This window comes from Falco rusticolus, chromosome 1 (genome assembly GCF_015220075.1).
Source record: "Falco rusticolus isolate bFalRus1 chromosome 1, bFalRus1.pri, whole genome shotgun sequence".
Lineage (NCBI taxonomy): Eukaryota > Metazoa > Chordata > Aves > Falconiformes > Falconidae > Falco > Falco rusticolus.
Genome location: NC_051187.1, coordinates 101,872,549 through 101,896,627, shown reverse-complemented (window position 1 = coordinate 101,896,627; position 24,079 = coordinate 101,872,549). Strand labels below are relative to the sequence as shown.

Below are 24,079 nucleotides of genomic sequence, written 5' to 3'. Positions count from 1 at the left end.
GCCGTCTCCCGCAGCACCTCGGCCGCCAGCACCAGCCATGAGCGCGCACCCCCGCCGCCTGCCCCTCCTCCTCCTCCTCCTCCTCCCCCCGCTGCTGGCCGCCCTTTGCCGAGGTAAGCGGCCGCGGGCCGGCCCGGCGGGCTGAGGTTAGGGTTAGGCCCGGCGGGTTAGCGTTGGGGGCGGGGGCGGGGGTCGCGGCGGGCCCGCAGCCCAGGCTCAGCCCCTGCCTCTCGCCCGCAGCCGCGCCGCTGGCCGGGGAGCTGCGCTGCCGCTGCCTGCGCACCGTGTCCCAGGTGATCCCGCCGCGGCGCCTGGCCCGCGTCCAGCTGCTCGCCGAGGGGCCGCACTGCGCCGTGCCCGAGGTCATGTAAGTGCCCGCTCCCGCACCCCGGCCCCGCTCCCGCACCCCGGCCCCGCTCCCGGCCCGGCCTCACCCGCTGCCGCCCCCGCCCCGCAGAGCCACGACGAAGCAGGGACAGACGCTCTGCCTGGACCCCGCCGCGCCCTGGGTCAAGCTCATCCTCACCCGGATCCACCACAGGTACCGCGGGGGAGGGGGGGGCGGCAGCGAGCGGCGGCTGCCCCGGCTGCAGCGGGCCCGGGGTGAGCGCGGGGAGCCCCTCAGCTCCCCCGCACCCCACTCCCCTCACCCCTCACCCCCGCACCCCACTCCCCGCACCCCCGCTCTGCACCTCACTCTTCCGCACCCCGCACCCTGCTCCCAGCACCCCGCTCCCCCACACCCCGCTCTCCTCACCCCTCACCCCCGCAGCCCACCTCCCTGCACCCCAGCTGCCCACACTCCGCAGCCCCGCTTCCCCAAACCCCGGTCCCCTGCACCCCAGTCCCCACACCCCACCTCTCTGCACCCCGCACCCCACCAGCCGAAGGCTCGCAGGCGGCGGGCAGCGCTGGTGATCGCGGGCATCTCGGCTTTCTGCTTTCAGCTCAACACAGAAGAACTAATGGGGGAAAGAAACTCGCTGGACGGGAAAGAACACCGAGCCTGCGGCTTCGGGGGCTTTCTCTTGAAATGCGCTGCGTTTGAGCTCAGCCTGTTTATTGGGGACTTTATTTAATGAAATGACATCTGATTGTGTTTATTTAAATATTACAAGTACTGTGTAAGATATATTTTTTTCAATTTGGACACTGAAAAGCACAATTCTAAGTGCCATACTTACTTACTGCCTTTAAAACCTTCCTTTTGGGATGTTGTGCAAGGGAAAAGATAGAGGGAATATCCTGAATTCTTTCACAGGAAAAATTTGGCCAGGTCTCCAATGTGAGCAAACCACTGCTGAAAGTTCAGCATCAGCATGAAGAATATTTCCATGCTAGGCATCTTTGTAAGGACTTGAGTAACTTGCATAGAAATATTTATTCCACAGAGCAGCAGCTCCAAGTAGCGAAGGGAACTGCTGGCTCCCAGAACACGGCTTTGTTTTGTTTTGCACATCGCAGAGCTATGTGCCTTGGAAATAAAACCTTCCCAGCTACTGTGGGAAAGCCATGCTGCCTGCTGTGCCACAGCCGAAGGTTAACTCAGCAATGCAAGTTCACCGGCAACTTCCAGCTCCCTTCTGCTGCCCCAAGTCCCGGTACATGCAGCACTGCTTACCTTCGTGCCTTTGCATTGTGAGGGAGCTGGTGGGGTTTGCTCCTTGCAACCTTGGACATGTGATGTCTTCTTTTGTATGGCATAATGTCATAATTTATACAAAATTATATGTAAGTAAGGATGCTGTAGTGTTGATGGATGTTTATTTATTCTAGTCCAAATTCCTTTTGGAATTGTGTATATGCAGTTTCCTCTGCTCTTCAAATTGCTGTCCAGCAGAAAATTAAGGGGGATCTAAACAGTTTTTTAATACTAGTATTTAAATGCCATCATGGTGAGACTGTATGATTTGCATTCATCTACTCATTTTCCAAAATGCTGAAGAAACCCTCACAGTTATGTACATATACTGTTTGTGTAGAGGTAGCGTCATACGTCCAGAGTAACTGTAGTAAGTTCCTGTAAATGAAATCAAAGATTTTTTCCTAATGTTTTTATTACCGTGTATGTCTCCCAATTAAGAATTTTTCCTTTGTTACTTACAGAATTTTGCCTTTTAAACAACAAATACTCAGATACACTTGCCTAGCATCTGTTTCCATGTGTAAACATAAAAGATTTTGCAACATCCAGTCTTGTCAGTTTGATGCCTTGTATAAGCTGTGCCCATCAATATATTTTCATCATTCCAAAACTACAGTCCTCAGCATTCCTTTGCCTTAATGGGATTTCTGGGCTGAGAGCAGTAAGACTCAGCTGCTTTTATTCGGTCCCATTTGCAGGGAAATGAAATTATTTGGGTAGCCGATGTGAACGGCACCACAGCTCCATTTTTCTCCCATTGCACTGCAGTCACCTAGAAGTTGAAAACTGGGCTAGAGACAACAGGGTTTGGAGCGATGAAACAATTCTTTCCCACACATCCCAGTAAATATTTGTGCCAGTTTCTGATTCCTTTAGAAATGAGGAAAAGGGCAGGTTTCATATGGCCAAATGGCTTAGACCTTTTCTTAGCAAGGTTGCAAGAAGGCGTTTTACCCTTCCACCTTCTCACTGTACTTGAACTGAGCTAGCGCTGCCACCGGGAGAGGCGTAGGAGAAACCCTGACCTTTGGGCAGACCCCTGAGGGCTGGGAGGGGGTCTGAGCTGCTTTAAGTTGAAGGAAGCCAGCAAACTGGGGTCCACGTGGCCTGAAGGTCAGATTATGTAACTTCACCACCAGTAACAGACGGACACTGATTTAAATATAAACCTACGTGATTGTCCCGGGTTTCTCAAGCCTAAGAGGCTCTTCTTTCTGCCTACAGACGCCCTTCTGTCATTTTACCTACTGCAAAGGAGCAACGCTATTTTCAAGTTGTATTTTTCTAACACATTCTCAGTGAAAACACAGCAGGAGGTAGTAGGCTGTGGGTAAAGCAAGGGAGATACTACCTGTTTCAGCCCTGATTAGCTTGCTGCTTATTTATTTCTCAGGCAAACTCCCTTCTAAATAAATACTAGTCATGTGACAGTTGTGATGGCTTCATAAAGTTAATTGCCAGCCTCTGTGAAAAACATGTCCAGGCTGGATGTTCTCCTTAATAAAAGGGAAATTGTTGGGAATGTGCTATTTAAAGTGTCAACACAACTCGCTTTGCTAATTGCTGACTTGTTCCAGTAACACAGCCACTCTGCAGATGTGCAATCGCAGTCCTCCAGACGTACCACAGTGTATGATGTTTGCAACACCTGCCATTGCCTTTCCCGGTTCATACAGGTTGTTGTGACTCAACTGCAGAAGCCTTTTTTTGGAGAAGAACAATCCCTTTGGTCCATACTTCCACGGTGCCTAGGACTGAGGCTCCTGTCCCTGTTTGGGGCACACACACACTGCCTTAACACAAATCTGGCTGCAAGGCCACGGCTCCAAGCAAATCCCACCGCTGCAATAGGAAAGGAAGGCACACTCCTCCCTTCCTCATACTTATATTGATCAAAAAAGGCTGGAGATAAGAAAGTTCACAACGGAGAAGCAAAGCAGGCAGATCTCCAAAGCTGTTTGGTGGAGCAAAGAGGAGATCTGGTGCCCCAGCACACCCTCCGACACCTTTGGAATCCTCTGGCTACCGGGGCACTTCTAGGTGGCCAGAGGAGACTCTGAAGGACAAACTGAGGGACAGACAAGCTTGACAGTGATTCTCAGCTCACTTTGAGAGTAGCAGCAGGATTTCAGCATTTTTGTCCTCATCTGAGTATCATCCTTCTTTCACCTCCACCCCCACCCATCTCAGTACACACACACTTAAATAGGTATGGAATGGCAGGATGTCCTTCTCACACTACCCCTGCTACATGTCTGTAGCTGCCACAGACAACATGGGGATTTTCTGTCTACATAGCTGTTTTTCAAATATGATTACTTATTTGGATGATGGCCCAGGAATGGAACAGTACTGAAATCCAGTTCCACATCTGTTTGGCAGCACCTAGCGTGGTTTTCTTAGTAAATAAAGTCTATTGTGTGATGAAGCTGTCCTGATTGTTCTGTATTCCTCTGTTCTCCCAGCAACTTTTGAGTGTTGGCCATTTTCAAAGTATTAGGGTCAAAAATATTCACTTTCTAGACATCTCCTGAAAGTCTACAGGTAGCTGTAGACATCACCATTGCACTCACACTGAGAAAAAGACTGCAGTGTAAGCACATAGCACACTTTCATAACATGCTGGAGAACCTAAGGCTGGAGAAAGAAATAACATGCTGGAGAAAGAAAGAGAAGGTACGAGCACTTCAATTGTGGAAGTTCTGTGGTTGGACTGTGTACCTGATTAGACATCAGAGAATCCAACTGCAAAACTTGAGTCCACTGAAAACCAGTTTCATCAGTCCTGCTACTTGTTTCCTCAAAGCAGTTTAACCATCTGTTGCAATAATCCTCACCTAGCGGTATCAAGGGTCAGGTCTATCATGTCAGCATCAAGGAGAGGTTATTGTCGCTGGGCCTTCCTTCAGTCTCCTACAAATACTGTCCATGCAGAGTGGCAGGATGAGCTGCACAGATAGCACATTTTCCTTATGTTACGACATGTGTTCCTGTTCTTTGTGTCATCAGATAGACCTCTTGACACACTAACCTCATCACAGATAAATGCTTTTAAAGTTACTCCTCCTTGAGCTCCTCTGATTCATAATCATTGGCATAAGAAAATTATCTGATCTGCCTCCCTTTCTTATCCCTACTTCCAGGAGGCACCAGTGAGAGAAGAGCATACCTATGGCCTTTCATCACACCAACCAGCAGTGGACCAGTCAGCCTCTCTTCTCTCGCACCAGTAACTAATGATCAAGTGTGGCCAACTGGTTGTATTAATTAGGAAAGGGAGGGGAATCGCCTTGTAGCTGGAAAAGCCTGGCCAGAAGGTTGGGCTGATCCCATTTGCAAAATTCAGCTAATTGCCCAGGGCATAACCCTTGAAAGAGTTAATTCCTTTGGGATGATACTGAATTATTTTCCTCTTACCTTTGTTGAGAGTCTGTCTAAAAGTGACAGTGTCGATCACATACTCGTAATTTCAGCTGCCTCCTGGTCACAGCCTTCATTAAAGATTACTGTACTGGCTCCAATACAAAGGAATAGTTGCAGGATATTCTGAGCACCAGTGCAAACAGCACGAGGTGTTCCTGTTTCACAGCGACAGAGACAGAATAAATGATGCTCATCTGACTTTCTGTTGCCTTTTTTTCTAAAACACGGTCCTAAACACTGCTTTGAGCATACACTGACAGAGCCAGATGTGTAGGGCTAGCCTAGCACAGCTTAAAGGGAAGTGACTGAGCAATGCTCCCAGGCACGAGACATTTTTTTTGAGTCTCCAGTCCCTCTAGCTCTATTGGTACAGCAGGTATTTGCACAAGACTTTCCCAAAACTCTAGGTCAGGCCAGCTGTTGAGGAGTTTGCCATGTCAGAGAATGAAGACATTCTAGGCCATCAATAAATGTTCTTATCAACGTCAAACAAGATGGTTAATTACATCACAGGAAAATGACTGAGCAAAAAAGGTTCTTCATAAGCACTGCAAATGTTACACATTTGTCAAGCCACACTTGCTGATTGAAAAGTATTTCCTTTTTGGCATAGTGAAGCAATCTCAGAGCTTCTTCATCTCTTTCTGCAGTGACTTTCTGCTCCCCTGACACATTATTTCATTGTGATGAGCCACTTAATGCACTGATCTCCCTCTAAAGGCAATATACCTTAAGAGCTTCTCTGCTGAATTAATGCTGAATCATGTTATAATTTACATCAAGACCAGTCAGAGGCAAATGAATGTATGTGAACAAATTTTTCCTAGTTGAAGAATAATAAAAAAGATTGCTTTAAAAATTGGCAGTATTTAAAGTGTTAAAGTATTAAAAAAATTAAAGTATCAGCACAGGGAGATGATGCTACGCCCAAGAGAACATGGGCATGTCGTCCAGTTGATTTTATAAGCCCTGAACAGGAGAATGTCCAAGGCCCATGAACACCTGTCCTCCAGATTTCAATCATGACTGTTCTACTAAAAAGATGGAAACTTTTTCAGTTCAGTTCACCAGAAGCATAGCTTTACTTGAAGGCGGCTTGTTTTTTTTAAGGCCTTTTCAATTATTTGTTAGGAAACCTCCCACTGTAGACCAGAAAGACTATGAAGTGGCTTTCCAGATGTTTGAGAATGCAGAAGAAAGTAATACAATTTAAGATCCTGTTGCTGGAGTTGACAGTTTGAAACCCACAGGACAGAAGGCCCATTGAGGAGTTTGTCACTGGATGGGGAGTTTGTCATTGCTGTCTTACCATTTTGCATGTTTAACTGCCAAAGTAATGGAATCATTGAGATTTCTATATAGTTCATTTAGCTCAGCCTATTCCTGGACATAAATTCCTGCTGAGACACTTGGATAACACTGAAGTACTTAACCATTATCTCACAAAATATGCTGTTTTAATGTTGATTGCTACATGCCACAAGACACTGGCCACTCCCTAACACACAAATCCCTTTCCTCCATGACATGGGCCCTTAACGTACCAGCCATTGCAATTTCCTAAGAGCTCAGCCACTGCTGCCCTCCAGAAATTCCTCAAAAAAGAAGTAGCATGCAGGTCAGCCACAATTGTTCTTCTCTACCTGTTCTACTTAAAGTGACAGCTGAAATCAGTGATGAAAAGCCGGCTTCATCTACGTTGCCATTGACGTCAGTGCCGTGAGGACTTAACGCAACAAGCAAAGCCTTTACCCTGAACCCCAAGACGACTGCGCCCAGAGCCAGGCTGCTGCTGAGCCAGTGCTTTGCACAGCAGAAAGCCTGTTAGCACAGAGCATTGCCACAAAAAGAAAAACAAACTGATAGCATAGGAAAGATCTACCCAAATAAACAAAAGCCAGCATATAATGCCATCTTGTAAACAGCCACAAGCCCGGAAATGTTAATTTATGTTGTGGGGAGCGAGAGAGGGAACCTCAAGTATAGGGGGGAAAAAGTCAGAAAAGAGTTCACAGAGACTATATTCCTTACATTTGAAAGCTCATCTGTGTTTTTATGATCCCTTTGCATTGGGCACACCCAGCATATCACCTCAGGTTCTACTCTGAATACGTTTGTATTGAAGAAAGAGGACTCTCAGCATGAAAATGCCATTTTTCCCTTGGTACCTCTTAAGGAAATTTCACAATAGGCAGGATTGTAGCAGAGTTTTGGTGTTGTGGAGCAAGGACCAGCATCCAGGCTAGCATTTCATCGTTGGTACTTAACCTATCGGGCTAGAACCTCTAGTTCTTTCAGGAATCTCATGAGAGAGGCAGAAGTAAGTGCAGACAGGAAGGAATTAGGCATTTTTTCCCTAGCCTTTGGCAGATTGAGCACGATGACAGGCGAGCACTTTGAAGAGAAATACAGTTCACCACTGCTCTGAGATCTTCCCCTTCTGGTTACTTTAGTGCTACCATAACTCCCGGCAGTGTGGCAAAAGTGAGAAATAAGTCAATTGCCTGCAAACTTACAGATCTGGCAGACCTAGGAACACAGAGAGTGCAACGGCAATGACCACATTGGTGAGTGCACACCCAGCTCCAAGGGGAGAAAAGTCAGCTTATCAACGGCAAGACGATGAAATTGGTCAGTGCACAGGGAAATTTATTAGGAAATTTTGAATACAAAATTATCTCTGTTCTCAGCTTCCCTCTTCCTAGGAATATTTTGCAATTAAGCAGAGAGTTGATTTACAAGTTTGCAGACACAGCATTAATAAATTAGTCTGTGCTGCCATCTCCTCCTGCCCCAAGTTGAAAGAATTGAGGTGTCGATTGCCTAATATCAAATTGGTTCTTTTGCTGCCCAGACCAAAGTAAAAAATATAACACAATTATTACATCTTTGGAAAGAGCTTAGGGGAAAAAAATTAATCACTCTGCCCCAGAAAGCACAACAGCAGTCCAAAGAAAAGCTGGAGGACAAAACAAAGCAATGCATGATCCCTAAAGGCTGGGAAGAAAGGGTGGGATGGCTGCAGCACCTCTGGGCTGTATCTGCTGCCCAGAGGCACCCCGGCTCCTCTGGCAGACTTTAAGCCTCGACATGTTTCCAGCTGGCTGGAGAGGGCCCTACCACTCATTGCTTTGCACAACGTTCAGGGGTCTTTGCTTGTCATCTGATAACTAAATCTGCAATGGAATTACATGTGCTTGGCAGGGAAACGCAGGTGCTAAAATTAAATGTGCACTTGATCCCAGATGCAGAAGACAAAGGATTGCATGTCTCAGTTTCCGCTAGCATTTCTCAGGCTCACAAACTCCAAGAAAACTGGGGCTGGGCTACATTTATCCCCCAGTTCTGGCGTCCACCCGACAGTCCGTTCCCGGGAAGCTCCCGCCGCCGGTCCCCCGGCGTGCCTGGGGTGCGGGGCAGCTGCCCCGCATCTGCGGCCACAAGCCGTGGGGCAGGGCACCGCGCCCCGCAGCGCGTTCCCGCACCCTGCGGGCTGCCGTGCCGTGCCGTGCCGTGCCGTGCCCGCCTGGCGGGTCACAAGCAGGGACGAGGGCGAGCAGCGGTCGCCCGAGGATGTGCAGGGAGGAGAAAGATGTGTGTCGGCGTGTGAATCACGTTCTCCTGCCCCACGGCTCCCGGCGGGGGATAAAAGCCCCGGCGGCGCACGGGGCGGCCCAGCCGTCTCCCGCAGCACCTCGGCCGCCAGCACCAGCCATGAGCGCGCACCCCCGCCGCCTGCCCCTCCTCCTCCTCCTCCTCCTCCCCCCGCTGCTGGCCGCCCTTTGCCGAGGTAAGCGGCCGCGGGCCGGCCCGGCGGGCTGAGGTTAGGGTTAGGCCCGGCGGGTTAGCGTTGGGGGCGGGGGCGGGGGTCGCGGCGGGCCCGCAGCCCAGGCTCAGCCCCTGCCTCTCGCCCGCAGCCGCGCCGCTGGCCGGGGAGCTGCGCTGCCGCTGCCTGCGCACCGTGTCCCAGGTGATCCCGCCGCGGCGCCTGGCCCGCGTCCAGCTGCTCGCCGAGGGGCCGCACTGCGCCGTGCCCGAGGTCATGTAAGTGCCCGCTCCCGCACCCCGGCCCCGCTCCCGCACCCCGGCCCCGCTCCCGGCCCGGCCTCACCCGCTGCCGCCCCCGCCCCGCAGAGCCACGACGAAGCAGGGACAGACGCTCTGCCTGGACCCCGCCGCGCCCTGGGTCAAGCTCATCCTCACCCGGATCCACCACAGGTACCGCGGGGGAGGGGGGGGCGGCAGCGAGCGGCGGCTGCCCCGGCTGCAGCGGGCCCGGGGTGAGCGCGGGGAGCCCCTCAGCTCCCCCGCACCCCACTCCCCTCACCCCTCACCCCCGCACCCCACTCCCCGCACCCCCGCTCTGCACCTCACTCTTCCGCACCCCGCACCCTGCTCCCAGCACCCCGCTCCCCCACACCCCGCTCTCCTCACCCCTCACCCCCGCAGCCCACCTCCCTGCACCCCAGCTACCCGGGGTGAGCGTGGGGAGCCCCTCGGGAGGCCAGGGACCACTTCTGGCTGTTTGAAACTCCTGTGGGTGTCACAGGGATAAAAAGCCACGTTCTGCCATTAATTTTGAAGGGGAAATCCGTCCAGTAACACCACAAACTTGCCAAAGAAGTGGCTTCTTTGTTGGGAAGAGAAAACCCAGCTGGTCAGGTAGAATATCCACATGAATTAGATTTTATACATATATAAATATATGTAATATAAATAAATTTGATTAGATGCAGATCTAGCTGTAGTACCAGGCTAGTGTGGCCCACCAGCACCATCAGGCACCTTTTCCAGAAGACACATCTGTGAGACTCTGTATCTGGGGCATGCAGGGATGCGTAAGGAAAGATTTCCTGACTGCCTTTATAATTTGAATTCTGCCTGTTGCAGTTCACATAACCAGCTCTGACGGAAGAACAGCTCCGAGTGAAGCTGCCTGTGTTTGCCAGAAAGCACTGGGAAATGGATGCTGGAAGAAGATAATAGCTGGATTCCTGTTTTTGATGAGTTTGTAGACTAGCTGTTCTATGTTTAATCCCTCTAAGACGTTCCCCTTCCCTCCCCTTGTATTTATTATTGCCTACTCCTACATATGTGTTGACTGAGCTAATTGATCGAATCCGTTTGATGAGACGGCTTAGGCTTTGCTGGTCATCTCTCGGCAACCTTGCTGCGGTTCTCACAATCGGAGTAGCCCCACCTTTGTGCAGGCTCCTTCTCTCCAAATACTATCTGCCAACGAGTTCTTATAAATAGCATTAATATCCGAAAAGAAGATGGGTCCATCGTGGAGACTGTTGTGCAGATGCCTGCAGAGAGTCTGATGGGCAGAGGTTTGAGGGGCAGTGCCGATGGCGGTGGGTAATCCTTCCGTTAGGAACAGCGAGTGAGCTCTGTGTCAGCGCTGTCTGGCACTTGGTGGTTTAGTGCCCGTTCAGGATTACATGGGAATCCTGGTTGAAGCAAGTGCAGGACTGTGCAGCCAAGCTCAGTCTGCTGCCTCAGGTGCCTAAACGAGCCTTGGGCTCAGAATGTTTTGCTCAACCTTTTTTCCCCGCTGTAACTTCCTAGCCTTTACTGTAGAATGCCCAGAATTTTTTTGCCCAAGGTACTGCACAATGAAATTACAGAAAGCTTGTTCGTGATGTCTCACTCCATTCAGTACTTATGACAGTTTAATAATTTCCATGAAATTGTATGATTTCATGCCGAGATTGTTTTGGTTTCTAAAAGATAATGTTGGGGTGGGTTGGGTTGTTTGTTTTTAAATGAGTTTACAATTAATTATTTGGTATTTATACACAAGATTTAAAGGAACAATAAATGTTTTGAAGAGGCTTAGACATTTTATGTCTACTTGTATGACATACTGTCATAATTAATCTAGAATAAGTAATTTCCCTTATTCTGCTTTGGAAAAATGTATTTCTGTAAAAAGGTGGATTTATCATTAAATGATCATGTAACAAAATATAATGCAATAAAAATATTTTCTTGGAAAATACGCTGTTTTTTTGGTGAATTCCATGTTAAATGGCCCTGCGTACCTGCATCAGTCTGGCTGGCTGGGAGGCAGGGAAGCAGTAACCTCTGTGTTTGGCCAGGGGCTCCCAGGCAGACTTGTGGTCCAGCTTGCTCTGAAGTTTCGGGGACACTTACTACTGAGCTAATGTGCGTGTAGATTCAGAGGCACATTATTTAAGCCCTTTACTTGGAGCTGCTGAGGTGAAGAGAGATTAACCTCAGGATGGCTGTATTGAATCCAAGTAAGCCCCTGCAATCTGCAGGAATTTGTATTCTGGTTTAACTTGGAGTGGGGCTGTGTTTAAAGTTAAACATGTTTTGCTGGGTGGGAAGGAGCAATACTGTCTGCTGCGGTAAGAAACCATGACAGTTTACAAGAGAAAATTATTTTCCAGGAAAAGAAATTGTTCTGGTCCCAGCTGTAACACCTTCTAAAGCAAAGAATCTCCATGTCTAGATTCTTTTTTAGTGCACATTTCTAGTGCAAACAGTATCTTCAGTCACTAGATACATAATACATATTTAGTGACAGAAAAATCAATTGCTGTTTGCTCATGAAACTCACTAGAACCTTATCTGAAAGCATGACCCTATCCTGGCCTTACTGACATGGCTAAGAGTCATACACTGTTCCCCTGTGGCACCTGAAAAAGCTGGCTCAACCTCATCACAGATTCTAGCTTTTCTTTGAGATAAATCATTGGAAAGCAAATGCATATGAACAGGGATTTTCCTTGTTCCTTATATTTTCCTCATCACCTAGCAAGTAACTGGATATTATTTTTTTGAGTTGTGGACACAGAGAAAAATCTTACTGAATTTTGAAAAGTTCTTGATGTATCAAATAGCTTTTTCTCTCCATAATGCCAGAATTTTCAAGTTCAATATTTAGGCTGTTGTGGTCAGGTGTAAGTGTTGCATCACTCAGAAAAGGAGAATTTTTTTTTTTTTTTTGCAGTGATACCATCTTACTACTGTTGCTCTTGAAGGGAAAAGGTCTTACTATATTAAAAACCTTTCCAGGGAAAATAATTTCTTTTGCCTGACTTATCCATCAGATGAGTACAGAAGTTTAGAGTAGTGAAGGGCTAAAAAGACATCCCGCGTCTGAGGATAACAGTGAATCCAATTAGTCAACTTTGCAAACATTAAAGAGAGAAGAAATTCAGGAAGTATAAGCTGGACAAAGCTACATGCCAAAAAGCAATGGAGAATGGGAGGGGTTACTCGCATATATGTATATAATTAAATAAATAAAATGTCTATCAAAGGGTGGGGTTTATAATACGACAACTACATATACACACACACACACATGCATACATCTAGTTATATCAGCTGCATATTATGAAATCACAAAATGACTCAAATGATAGATGCTGTATACCCAGCTGGCTATTCCACTGGGTCATGATGTGAACTACCTAGAAGGTCAAGGTGTTTAAATGACAAGTGTTACTGGTTCAGTCATGCAGTGAAATCTGGCTGTAAGGAAAACCAGCAGCTTCCAAATGAGTACGACACTATTTGTCAGGCAAGAATTCAGTTTTCCCTCATAGTCCACATTACTCAGTGAGGTGGAGTGATTACTTACTGTCTTCCCCGAGAACATCTTCCTCCTCAAAATTTATGCTAACGCAGTTTTCTCCTTGCATTTTTCAATGTTTTGCCCTCTTTCAGACTATATTTCCCTTTTTATTAGCCAGAAAAAGAGAAACTTCACTCTTTTTCCTCTCTATGGGAGCTGTTTTCATGTGTGTTTAGATTCCTGTGCCATTTGGCACCTAAGCCAGAGGTCCTCCTTACAGTGATCCTGACTGAGACCTGTGCATTGAGGAGCTGGTGATCCCCTTCACTGCACGCACAGCTTGGCCTCCAGCCCTGCCCCGTACTGCATATACCCCCACTGCAGGGTAAGTTCAGCCAGCTCATTGTAATGGAGAGGTCTGCAACGAGCTCCCACTCGGTGCTGGTGATTAGCTACGTGTCCTTGCCCTTATCTAAAACTGCAGCAACAAATTCCCATGTGAGCTTCTTATCCAACAGTCGAAATGATGAATAGAGTAATTTTCTTTTTAGAAAATCCTCAAAAGACCTTGAATGACTCTTATCCGGGTAACCTTCCTGCAGTTCAGATCCGCACAGAAACCATGTGCCCTGACTGGAGGTCGGTTCGGTATCGCACAGCTTAGGGTTACCAGCATCTGTAGGGGCAGAAGGCTATCTTTACTATCATCCTCTTCTGCATAGTAACAGCTCCAATGAATGCCATTTTAGGCAATACTTGACAGAGAAAAACAAGAGCCTGACCGCCTTTTTTCCTGGCATTCTAATGGACTAGCATCTCCTTGTTCAAAACGCCCTTCAGGAATTCAAGGAAGTAGGTCACTTTTGAACCCAGGCATATGCAACATGTCTGGCTACCAAAGCTCTGCGGCTGGACCCGTGCTAGCCAACTTGCTCCTGCCATACAGGCAATGTCAGCTCTCTTGCAGACACACAGAGAAACAGCGTGACCCATTACACCACAGTGCAATGAGACCTCACTGCTCTAGGCAGATTCTGATGAGATTCATCCAGATGCTGAAGCAAGTCTACTGGATTTCCCACTTCTCCAAGCAGAGTAAAAAGTTCCCAAAAAGGAAGCATGATCACAAATGACCTCAGCCCTCTTCTGTCTCACTTCTAGTCACACCGTGTTGGGCTGCAGAACCAGCTGCACTTGGCTTCTCCTTTCCTCCCTCCTTCCCTCCTTTCCTCCTTCCTTCCCTCCCTCCTTTCCTCTACTGTCCAGCTCTTTTTCAACCATCCTAACTCTACCACAAAAATAGCTGCCTCTTCCCAAGATGGGACCAATGCAGTTCACATTTCCATTGGACCTCATCATTGTGCTGAAACCACAAATCTACCCTCCTGACCATCCCATTGATGCCATTTGTCACTATATGCCTAGAGCCCAACCTCGTTGTTTTTCCTGTTTGTGGGGGAATTCCATAGGATATACCTATGCTGGTCTCAGAGCACAAGTCCTTTACCAGTCCCAGAGTTTATGCCTTGCGTTGCACCATAGTTGTTCTCCTTTAAGGGCAAGCTTGCGACTACAAATGTTCAGGTGGTGGAAACAAGCCCATTGGGCTGCAGATGCTGGACCAGGAGGAGCAGGTTCCTCCACTGATTACAAAAATGCAAGTATTACAGATCAGCTGAGACCTGCTGAGAACGCAAAAACATGTGCCTTCATGTTACTTACAACGGACTGAAGTCAAACCCTATGCAAGTTAACATATGGACCAAAGCTGAAAGGTTACTTTGGAGGAAATGTTACTAACTTCTCAGAAAGACATAAATACAGATACACATAGAACAAGTCTTTTATCCCGGTCCTTGCAGTAGCCATCGATAGAGTGATCTATGCACCTCACAAAACCCCTAAAGTTTCCCATTGTTTCATGAAATAGGCTCAGTTGTGAAAATAATCTTAGAACTGTAGAGTGGCAAACTTTACTGTTTTTGAAAGGAAGTGCTTTTCTAAATAATACATGCTTTGGAAAAAACATTCTTACTTGTACTTTTGAGTTAATAATAAAAAATATTGTAATTAGGTGCTTCTTAGCACTTTTACCTATTTTTTCAGTCATTTTCTAAAATTACCAACAGTTTAGTCATTTCATGAAATTACAATTTCACAATATGCAAATATACACACAAAACCACAAATATGTGTTCATTTTGTGAGCTACCACTCTTGCATAACAGCACAAAACGGTTCTGTATCATCGACTGGATTCTGAATACAACATTTTAGGTATATTAAAAGTCATCAGCAATGCATTACAAGAGAAGGCAGGGCTGGACTGGAATCAAAAGCACCATGCAGCGTGCATGTCTGGTCATAAGCCAGGGGACAGTGATCAGCAGTGTGGCAAATACACACTTTTTTTTTAGTATAAATCTGAATTTTCATCTCAGGAAAGACACGTAGAAAGAAGTGGGAAGAAAAGATCTGAAAAAAGAGATGTATTCAACAGAGTTAAATGCAAGAGCATAATAAGAGGCAGCCTCTTTGTGCCTGCAAATCTGAAGGGACTTGCAAGAAGGAATTAAATTGTCCTTGACTGAGAACAATAGAGTAAAAGCAAAGAGGGCTAAGGGCATAGATGGGAGCATGAGGAGATAGTAGCTGTTCCCAGCATTTCCACAGTGATTTGGGTGGGGTATTTTTGTGTGTGTGGTGTTGCACAAGTCACTCAAATCCTCATTTAAAAAAAATCTTGAACCACACGTTACTACTTTTGAAAGAATGGGAGTTGTAATGACAAAGTTAAAGCACAGCTTTAAGCCCCTTCTAAAAACACTGCCTAATATTCACAGGTGTTGAAAACTCAAACCTCCTCAAAAACATCCTAAAAGATGCAAGAGGTCACGGGCTGTTTTCTGGATATCAGAGCATGTGGCATGGCATGTCTCATCCACACAGCTAAAGTTTCTACAGCCAAGTGGGTCCTCAGGACAGGAAGAGTCCCTGGCACGCTCTGGCCCATGAGTGTGCTGCGTGTTATATGGGATAGCAGGTCAGTGTATGTAAGATATTCTTAAAGTTCATTATCTTAAGGTGATAATGCTCTGACTTCCTGGCCCTATCCAAATAACACTACTACCTAGATATTTGCCAACGTTCTATTAAGTCGATTCTTATATGTCATGATTCTGTCTTGTATGTCAGCACTGAGAGAAAATTAAGCAAGTACTGAGCTATAAATTATGACAACCAATGATGCTTAATATGTCTCTCACTGCTTTAACCAGCATGTTATTCTCTCTTCGTATTTTACTGTTTCCTTGGAATTAAGAAGGAATCACAGCAAACGGAGTGTCTCCAACTTACTGCTCAGTTTCAGGTGTGCTAGCACAAGCTGTTTCATCTCAGATTTTCCCACTACTTGCTCTGGCTGTGGCAAAAGGCAGGAGAGAGAGTAATTTAATCTGTATGTACATGTGCATGAGAAGCAAATCCTGGAGTAGAAGAGTGTCAGCAGTCCCCTGTGGGTCTGAAGACACAGCAGAGCTTGTTTTCAGTTCACCATAAGAAGGCACAGAGAGCAGTCATGGATAGCAAGACTGTAATCTCCCTCCTGATTCTCTCCTTCATGGGCAACTTTCCTGGTAAGAAAATTCCATTTATTTGCCTTTGTATTACAATTCTTCTAACATGTGGTTTAGCTACACAGAGTGTTTTCAAGGTGTGCAGGACTTCCACACTCAAAGTGTCTTTGAGGCAGCAGGCCAAGAAAAACATAGTCACACTGTCAGAGTGGGTCTATTTCTTGTCTCCTATTATTCTTCTGCTAGTGGACATTCACTGACGTTGGTGAACTTGTCCCTTAAATATTCTGAGAAAAATGAGATTACAACCAGGGACTCAGAAATGATAGTCTGCAGTAACTGTGTGGCATATTGCATCGCTATCACTTTTCATGCTGTTTTTATGATAACAGGTGCTGAGATGCAAGCTTGGAATATTCAACTTACTTTCAATCATCTATTTCTAATAAACTACTGTCTGTTAGAGCTCTTTCCTGAGAAGTATGAGGGTAAAAAACCCCAAATTCTGCTGGGAAATTCCAAAAAGTATTTTGTGGGCAGAAAGTATGCCAAGTTAGGGGTCTGGAATGCTTCCAATTCTCAGCACAATGTGGATGCTTGCTCCTACTATGTCCTGGCTTCATGTTGGGATGACTTACATCTGCAGTCTCTCCTGAGCCAGAACAGAGCTGGATGTGACCAACCTCCAGGATGGACAACTGTCTAACAGGCCACCTGTATCAATACACACACCTGCAGCGAAGCCCTGGCACAGCCTTTGGGAATCTCATTTTTTTTTTCTTAGCCTGCAGATGGGATGTTGCTGCTCTGCTGTGATGCTCTGTGCTTCCCAATGCTTGACTTTCAAGTGCGTTTCTTTCTGCTTTCTGCCAGATAGGTAGGGAGGGTGCTGGTCAGCCAAAAGAAGCACTGGCAGATTCAGCTGAGCAGAGGACAACTGAAGAAGGGAAATAGGTGGATGGTCATATCAAGGTACAAGAATAAGCACAGGGTGAGGTCAAGGGGGTTGCTGTTTGGTCTTAAGGGATGTCAGGACTACCCACAGCAAGAGAGGACTGATCAACTGACTGGGATTTTGGCTCCTGCAGCCCCACTCATCTCAGCAAGAGTGTCTGTGCACCCCACATCCCTTTATCTGGAGCTTGTCCTTGCTTCTTGTTGATACTGCCCTCAAAGCACTGAATCTCCACTTTCAAATATATTCCACAGTTCAACTGTCAGGAATTACAAGCTGAAGATGTCGCTTGCCTTAGCAGGAAAAGTGGATAAATGTGAGAGTTGTGACTGTGCATTTTAACCTGTGATAATCTTACCTGAGAACAGGAAGATATCCCAGTCTTTGCAGTGCATGGAGCTGGGAAAGCCCTGGGCTTCACAGCTTGTGATCTTGGATAACTGCCATCACCTCTCTGGGTGCTCTGTACTCAATCCCTGAAGCTGGGATAACTTTTTTTTTTTTTTCTTCACTGGGTCGAAGTGAGTCTGGAAGGACTGTCAGGCAACAGCAAATTCAGTCCATGGAGCTGGGTGCTGCACAGTGTGTGACGTAATTTAATCAAAAAATCAAAAAGCTCTTTCCCAAAGCTTGTTGGGTTTCTTGCTCCTAGTACTCACCCAGAGTTGCTTCCTCAGAGGCCCCTCCACCTTTCCTAGCACCTTGATTAAGCTTCTAAGCTGAATGTTTTTGTGGCTTTTTCACACCAAGTATCAGTGTAGTGTTTTAGCCCAAACAGGTTTCACCTGCAGGTTGCATTCAGGGGGAGTAGCTGTCAGCCTCTTCATCTAGCTTTTTCTTCCTCTTATAAGATAGGAGCCTCACACTTAGAGTAGCCTTTCACTGCACTTGATGTTGTGGGATGCCAAAGTAATTGTAGTAGTAATGGGAACTTATAAATCGTTATCTGTACAAAGTCTGCAGATCTCCAATGTCCTGTTCTTGCTCAGCAAAGGGACTACCTTAAACCCATAAATAACAATCCATTTGTACCTTGAGGCATGAACTTTTTATGCCTTCTGCTTTCTCTATTTAATATTTTCATTGTCAGTTTGGTTCAATTGTAGACATTATAAGCTTCCGTTTCCTTTCCTCACAGAGAGGATGCTGGCAGCGGAGCTGCGGTGTCACTGCATCCAGACTGTCACAGGATTGATGTTGCCAAAGCACCTGGCCAACGTAGAAATCATTCCTAAGGGCCCACACTGTGCCACTGTGGAAATCATGTAAGTAAAGAGAAGTTATGGCTAATGAATGCTGAAAAGTTGGCAGCCCTTTAGCTTATACTCCTCAGGCTTGTCTATGTCCTCCTCTGACCTCCTCAGGTTGCCAATATTAATTAAAGTGAAATGCTTGTTCCACTGCAGAGCAACACTGAAGAACAGCCAGCAAATCTGTTTAGATCCCCAGGCCAAATGGGTGAAGATGCTAATTAACAAGATTCTACACAGGTAACTGCCAGGATTACCTAGTAACTGGAATTATTCTACCAAAGGGCATATTTTTTCCAGAATAAACATCAACATGTGTGCAATCTTCAGTGCTTTTCCTCTGAGACCCATTTGCATAGTTGTCACACTAAGAAAGGAGGTTTCATCAAACTGTTTATACCTGATCAGCCTGACAGTTTCCCAAGAAAGACAAGATGTTTGTGTCTGACCACCCTTCTACTACGCACGTTTTGACAGCCCATTGTACTGGAGGGCGATTCAACTAACCTATTCAGGGACCTCCGCTGACAGCGTCACTGAGACAAATCCCTTACGACAACTACTCAAATCTCTGGAAACTTACGCAAAATGAACTTCAGCTGAAGATTTTTATTATACAAAATACAAGTCTGTGACAGAGTAAAGTTCAAAGATTGCCAGTGATTATACACTGACTGCAAAACAAGCCTAAAACAATACACTTAATAACAGCTAGCATGAGTTAGGCATAGAATAAAGTTCTCACCCAGCAGGCGTCCCTATGGGGGTAGAAGACAGGTTCAGCCCATCGACTGTTCCCAGAAGTTACGATGGAGTCTCCCCTAACTTCTCCCCTCAGTTGTCCACTTTTTATATTTCATAGTACATTGCATATTCATTATCATACTCAAGATTGGTTAAAAGTTTCTCGCTTCCAACGTAAATTAGTGCACACCCTCAGATAGCACTGCTGAAGTTTTTCACTAACGCCACGCGCTCTCCAAGAGGGGTTTTGCCCTTTTCCAGGATGGCCTATTTGAGTTGAGGGTCACGATCTCCCACTAACACAGTTACTTTTGTCCCACTTTCAACTAAGTTTCTGTTGATGTATGGGGGTCGTGACACCTTATCAGCTTGTCAGCCAGAACTTACAGCTTTAGAGGGTGCGTCAGCTTGACCTAACCTTGTGACACTAAATTGAAGTGTGGTATTTCAGGAGTTTAGACAACAATTTTAGATTTATTTCAGTCCAGGACCAGTCCATTTTCTTTGCATTTAGGTGGAGCTTGAGTGACTCTGGTCATAGATATTTTTGTTACTGATTGCTATCACGTACCCAGTGAGGTGCAGGCAGGTAACTTTGGGGTGGAGGTGTGTGTTAGTATTACAATGAGATTGTTTCATTTAAGGAAAGTAATTTCACCACAATGGTCAGTTCAGCAATGGACATCATCTCATATATTCTTCATGTGAGAACTGCTATGAAGCTTACCAGACCGTCAGATTCCTCTTGCTGCAGGGAGCACGACAGAGCCTGGCTGCGGTGTCTCTGCTCCGCTCCACCCTCTGTCATTCCCGTCAGCATGTGCTGAGCTGGCAGGATGCACTGTCTGGGGAGCTGTGGTGATGTAGATTCCGTGCATGCCAGCCGTCCTGAAAGGCAGAGCTGTATTCTACCCTAAAAAGCTTTCTGTGATACTATGCTTCTGTTAGGTCCCAGATTTCTCTAATTCCCCCCAAGTAATTTTCCCACCATAAAGCAGGGCTAGGAATACAGGGACACTAGATTTAGTTGAACTTTGGACAAGGCAGAAACAAGGCCTACCTGATAGATCTTAGTAATTTAAAACAAACAAACCGTTATGTGTCATATTTTTCAAACAAGTATATTGATCCAGGCTTCCTCAGGGTTGCGTTCAGCTCCACATCGCCAAGGGCAATGTTTAGGCTTTCTGGAAGAACAGTCTTGGAAGCAACAGAGAAGTGTTATTCAGCACTGCCCTGCGTCAACTGGTCTGCCCAAGAGACACAATGATCATTAGGACAAGCTTCTCTTGTGTCTATGGATGGGTGCAACTCCTCAGAGATAAATTACACACAACAGCTATCCAGGCAAACTTATCCTAGAACAGTTTCAAGGGACTTCCCCCAAGTGCAAATGAATCAAACATTCAACAAAAAAGAAAAAAAAAAAAAAAAAAGAAAACAATTATTTTATTTTCCACTAAAAGTGAAGCTATTTTTGTCTGGTTTTGATGTTTGTAAATTAATCTCACTGTTTTGTGCCTGCTGTCACTCATTATGGTATCTGTATTACAGTTCATCCAAGAAACGGCATCAGTAAAGGAAAGAGGCATCTCTGCAAGCAAGAGAAAGCTGCATAAAAATGCCATTAGCCTTTAAATGCCTCCAGGGTCAGAGTATTCATAATTTCACTCTAGCATTGTATATCCTCACTGCTCTCCATGCACAGACTGTTCATCTGGCAACAGAAACTGCTGGGCTCAGTAGGCTGTCACAACACTAGCAGACTCTCGTATCTGATGGCAAAATTTTACAGGGTGCTTAACTGCAGAAGCATTTAAAGCAATATCCTAACCAAAACCTAACCTTGCATTGGTCAGCTGGAAACACCTGCACAAGTTTAGCAATGCCAAGGATTCAGTAGTTATACTAAATCATCTCCAAGTTTAACTCTGAAGGGCTATGAAGTACAGTTTTGTCTAGTTTAAAAGGGCTGTAGTTTTCAAAATAAAGAAACATTAACCAAAAGAGATTCTTACTGAAAGACAGGGGGTGCGGGGGTGGGGGGGAGGACAGCATTAAAAAGGAAAAGAAAGAGAAAAAAGGAATTTCTTTATATCAGTAAAAAACTTTCTTAAAGTCAATATGGTCAATGAAGTGATGCAAATCCTGTAAGATTTCAGTGTTTAAAAACTGGGTTTGGGGTCTTTGCATATAAACTATTCCTCTAAACTTAAAACAGTGGAGTCACAGTAATTCTGCTTTTGTCACCAAGCTATCATTGTCACAAAGAATTTTCCATTAAAAAGGTTTTTAGAAGCCACAAATTCACCTTTTCATAAATGAAATGGGAAGCAAATGTATATGAAGTACCCTTAATGTTTTCAAACATGCTCAGAGTCTTGCCACCTACAAAAAGATTTAAGGTTCATGCCCTCATATCTGCCATTGCAAAAATTCTTGCAGAAATGTTACTCCTTAAATACTTAAAAAGTTCTTCTAACTTCCAGTCTACCTTTGCCCAGAATTAATTCAACTCTCCCAATGTTTTCCCCCTGCAGTACCTTTGCATAAATACGTCTTTCCTTCTTTCCTCAATAATGTCTCTGTAAAAATTCCCTATAGTCCTTTTGGACAGCATAAACCCTTTATCCCTTTGCAAAATATAAATACTTCAGTCTTCTAATCACTCTCATATTGTTTTCTTCTTTGGCTCATGCTGATTTTTCTCAAGATGGTTCTCAAACACAATTAATATTTCAGGTAAAATATTGATCTTGTTATGAAATGATGATACCTAATTTCAAAACCAGGGATCATTATAGTTGCTTGCATGGCAGTTTAATTGCACTGTAGACAGTTGTCCAGACATAAGAGTGGATTTCAGCAGAGGCAGTACTGATGGCATTTCACCATCAGACAGGTATCATACTAAAAATGAGAAAAGCCACAAGCTGAACCACCCTAACAATTTTGAAATATCCAAGTTCCAAAGGACATGGGAGGTGATCCAGCTAAATAGGGAGGAGGGGAGGAGGAAGGGCATCTGTACAGTAGAACAAGATAAAGTTCCAAGGAAAACAACAAAGGCAATAACAGTTACAGTATAAGAAAGAAGTAAGCAGAATAGGTCTTTTTAGCCTGGAAAAGACATGACAGAGGGAACATGACAAAATTCTGTAATGCTGTAAATGGCACGCTTAAGGAGAAGAAGGAATGGTCAATCACCAATTCCAATCTAAAAGAAAAACAGGGCAAAAAATGAAGGTAGTAGATGGCAGGTTCAGCAGAAACAAAAGGAATGTGTTCTTCTTAAATAGTTAGACTGTGCGATTCTTTGCTACACCTATTTGTGGATATTAAACACTGCCAGGGGTTCAGGCAGTGAGTAGACCAATTCATGAGGGAAAATCCTGTAAGGCCTATTCAACACAGAGATGCTGTATTTGCTCAAGAAGTTCCTCAACTTCAAATTCCTGGCATCTGGCAAAATATAGAGGAAAAGTAATAGTGTAAATTATATGTTTTCCCTGTTCTTTCCCAAGAATTCATTATTGGTCACTATGAGTGTCAAGATACTGTTCTAGATGAACGTGTAATGAGACGTGATGCTGCCGTTCTGCTCTTTTGCTCTTTTGTCCTAAGGCCCTGAACATCACGGCCTTTCCAGGATAGAAAGTAAGGCCTCTGTCACCTTGCATTCTGCAAGCAGCTGAAAAAATCTCCCCTATACTCCAAATGAAATAAGAAGGCAATAAAACAGAGCGGTTTGTTTTGTAAAGTATGCTGAGTCAACCTTCTGATCCTCACGCTGCTGATTTCATACCCTAGATTGACCACAGGAATAGCAATGTCAGCATAAAATAAAAGGAAACTAATTTCCGCTGTGGATGGATGATTTAGAAACTTGACAGCATGACGAGGAAGACTAACTATGGCCTTGAAAGATTACGCCATTCCTGTGTATCAGAACCATGTCAGAACTGGCGCATAAATTCTGCTTGAACTAATCATGTCCAGTAAACCACAGAAAAACCTACCCTTTCAGAAGCTCCTTCCCCTTATATGAAGGGGTTTTCCTTGTTCCTGGAACCACCACCCAATTTAACATGCACATCTACCAGTGTTAATTTACAGTGAATGAGGACTCAGCATTTGATGGCCTCTTGCTTTGTCCTCTGTTCCTGGCAGTCAGTGAAGTGGGATTTCCCCAGGTAGATATATTTTGCTTGCAGTAGTAACAGACAGGAGATACCTAATTAAAGGTCAGTCCCTTTAAACACGAAAGAGTTCAGGTGTTAAAAGCATCACAGGTAGACTTACCTCTCTTTTTAGTCAATTTTTAAACTATTTGAAAAAACAGTTTTGTCTCTGTATTTCATTGACATTTTAAAATATTCTTCTCCATCTTGAGTTGAGGAGGAAATGAAAATCTTCCCTAAGGACAAATCTTTTCAAGCAAAACACAGTGACTAGTGTTTATTTGTTTTGGTTTGTTTGTTTTTTTTGGTTTGTTGGGTTGGTTTTTTTTCAAAAACAGCAATAGGAATTTTCAAATCAAATTGAGAGAATTCTTCCACCCTGTGATTTCCTGAAGTGATTGACTAGCAATTGCAATGAAAAATTGCTCATCATTATGAATCCCAGCATAACATAGCAGTGTTATATTCAGTCTTTCCTGGGAAGCTTTGCTCATCTTGGCATGAGTATCTGCACAACTTTAACCTCTCATGAAGCATTTTCTTGATCCAGCTTCATAAAAAGCCAATGATAAGTACAAAACAAATTGTCCTCATTCAGACAGTCACCATCTCAGTGCATCTTTTCCATCTGCACATTCTGAGTAATGTAATAATGTTGTCACTGAGCTGAAACCACCAAAAACCAAGGCCAAGTTATGAGATAATATTGGCGCTGAGTAAATTGGTGTGGTGAATGAAAAGAATTAGCCACAGC

General features: G+C 45.2%; 2 protein-coding genes across 2 annotated transcripts; both read left to right on the top strand.

Moving 5' to 3' along the window:
• Nucleotides 1-13: 13 nt before the first annotated feature.
• LOC119154371 (alveolar macrophage chemotactic factor-like) lies at nt 14-1,794 on the top strand. Its single transcript, XM_037401808.1, has 4 exons — nt 14-113; nt 241-367; nt 458-541; nt 948-1,794. Exons 1-4 carry the CDS (start codon nt 38-40, stop codon nt 964-966), a joined length of 306 nt encoding a protein of 101 aa, XP_037257705.1. The 5' UTR covers nt 14-37; the 3' UTR covers nt 967-1,794.
• Nucleotides 1,795-8,758: 6,964 nt separating this feature from the next.
• LOC119152899 (platelet basic protein-like) lies at nt 8,759-18,644 on the top strand. Its single transcript, XM_037398710.1, has 5 exons — nt 8,759-8,858; nt 8,986-9,112; nt 9,203-9,348; nt 18,289-18,415; nt 18,557-18,644. Exons 1-5 carry the CDS (start codon nt 8,783-8,785, stop codon nt 18,642-18,644), a joined length of 564 nt encoding a protein of 187 aa, XP_037254607.1. The 5' UTR covers nt 8,759-8,782.
• Nucleotides 18,645-24,079: the final 5,435 nt, after the last annotated feature.

Bases quoted from the DNA above. Each gene is read 5' to 3' on its own strand.
- LOC119154371 (XM_037401808.1), top strand. From the start codon at position 38: ATGAGCGCGCACCCCCGCCGCCTGCCCCTCCTCCTCCTCCTCCTCCTC. The intron at 114-240 runs GTAAGCGGCCGC...TCTCGCCCGCAG, and splicing joins GCTGGCCGCCCTTTGCCGAG to CCGCGCCGCTGGCCGGGGAG. The intron at 368-457 runs GTAAGTGCCCGC...CCCGCCCCGCAG, and splicing joins TGCGCCGTGCCCGAGGTCAT to AGCCACGACGAAGCAGGGAC.
- LOC119152899 (XM_037398710.1), top strand. From the start codon at position 8,783: ATGAGCGCGCACCCCCGCCGCCTGCCCCTCCTCCTCCTCCTCCTCCTC. The intron at 8,859-8,985 runs GTAAGCGGCCGC...TCTCGCCCGCAG, and splicing joins GCTGGCCGCCCTTTGCCGAG to CCGCGCCGCTGGCCGGGGAG. The intron at 9,113-9,202 runs GTAAGTGCCCGC...CCCGCCCCGCAG, and splicing joins TGCGCCGTGCCCGAGGTCAT to AGCCACGACGAAGCAGGGAC.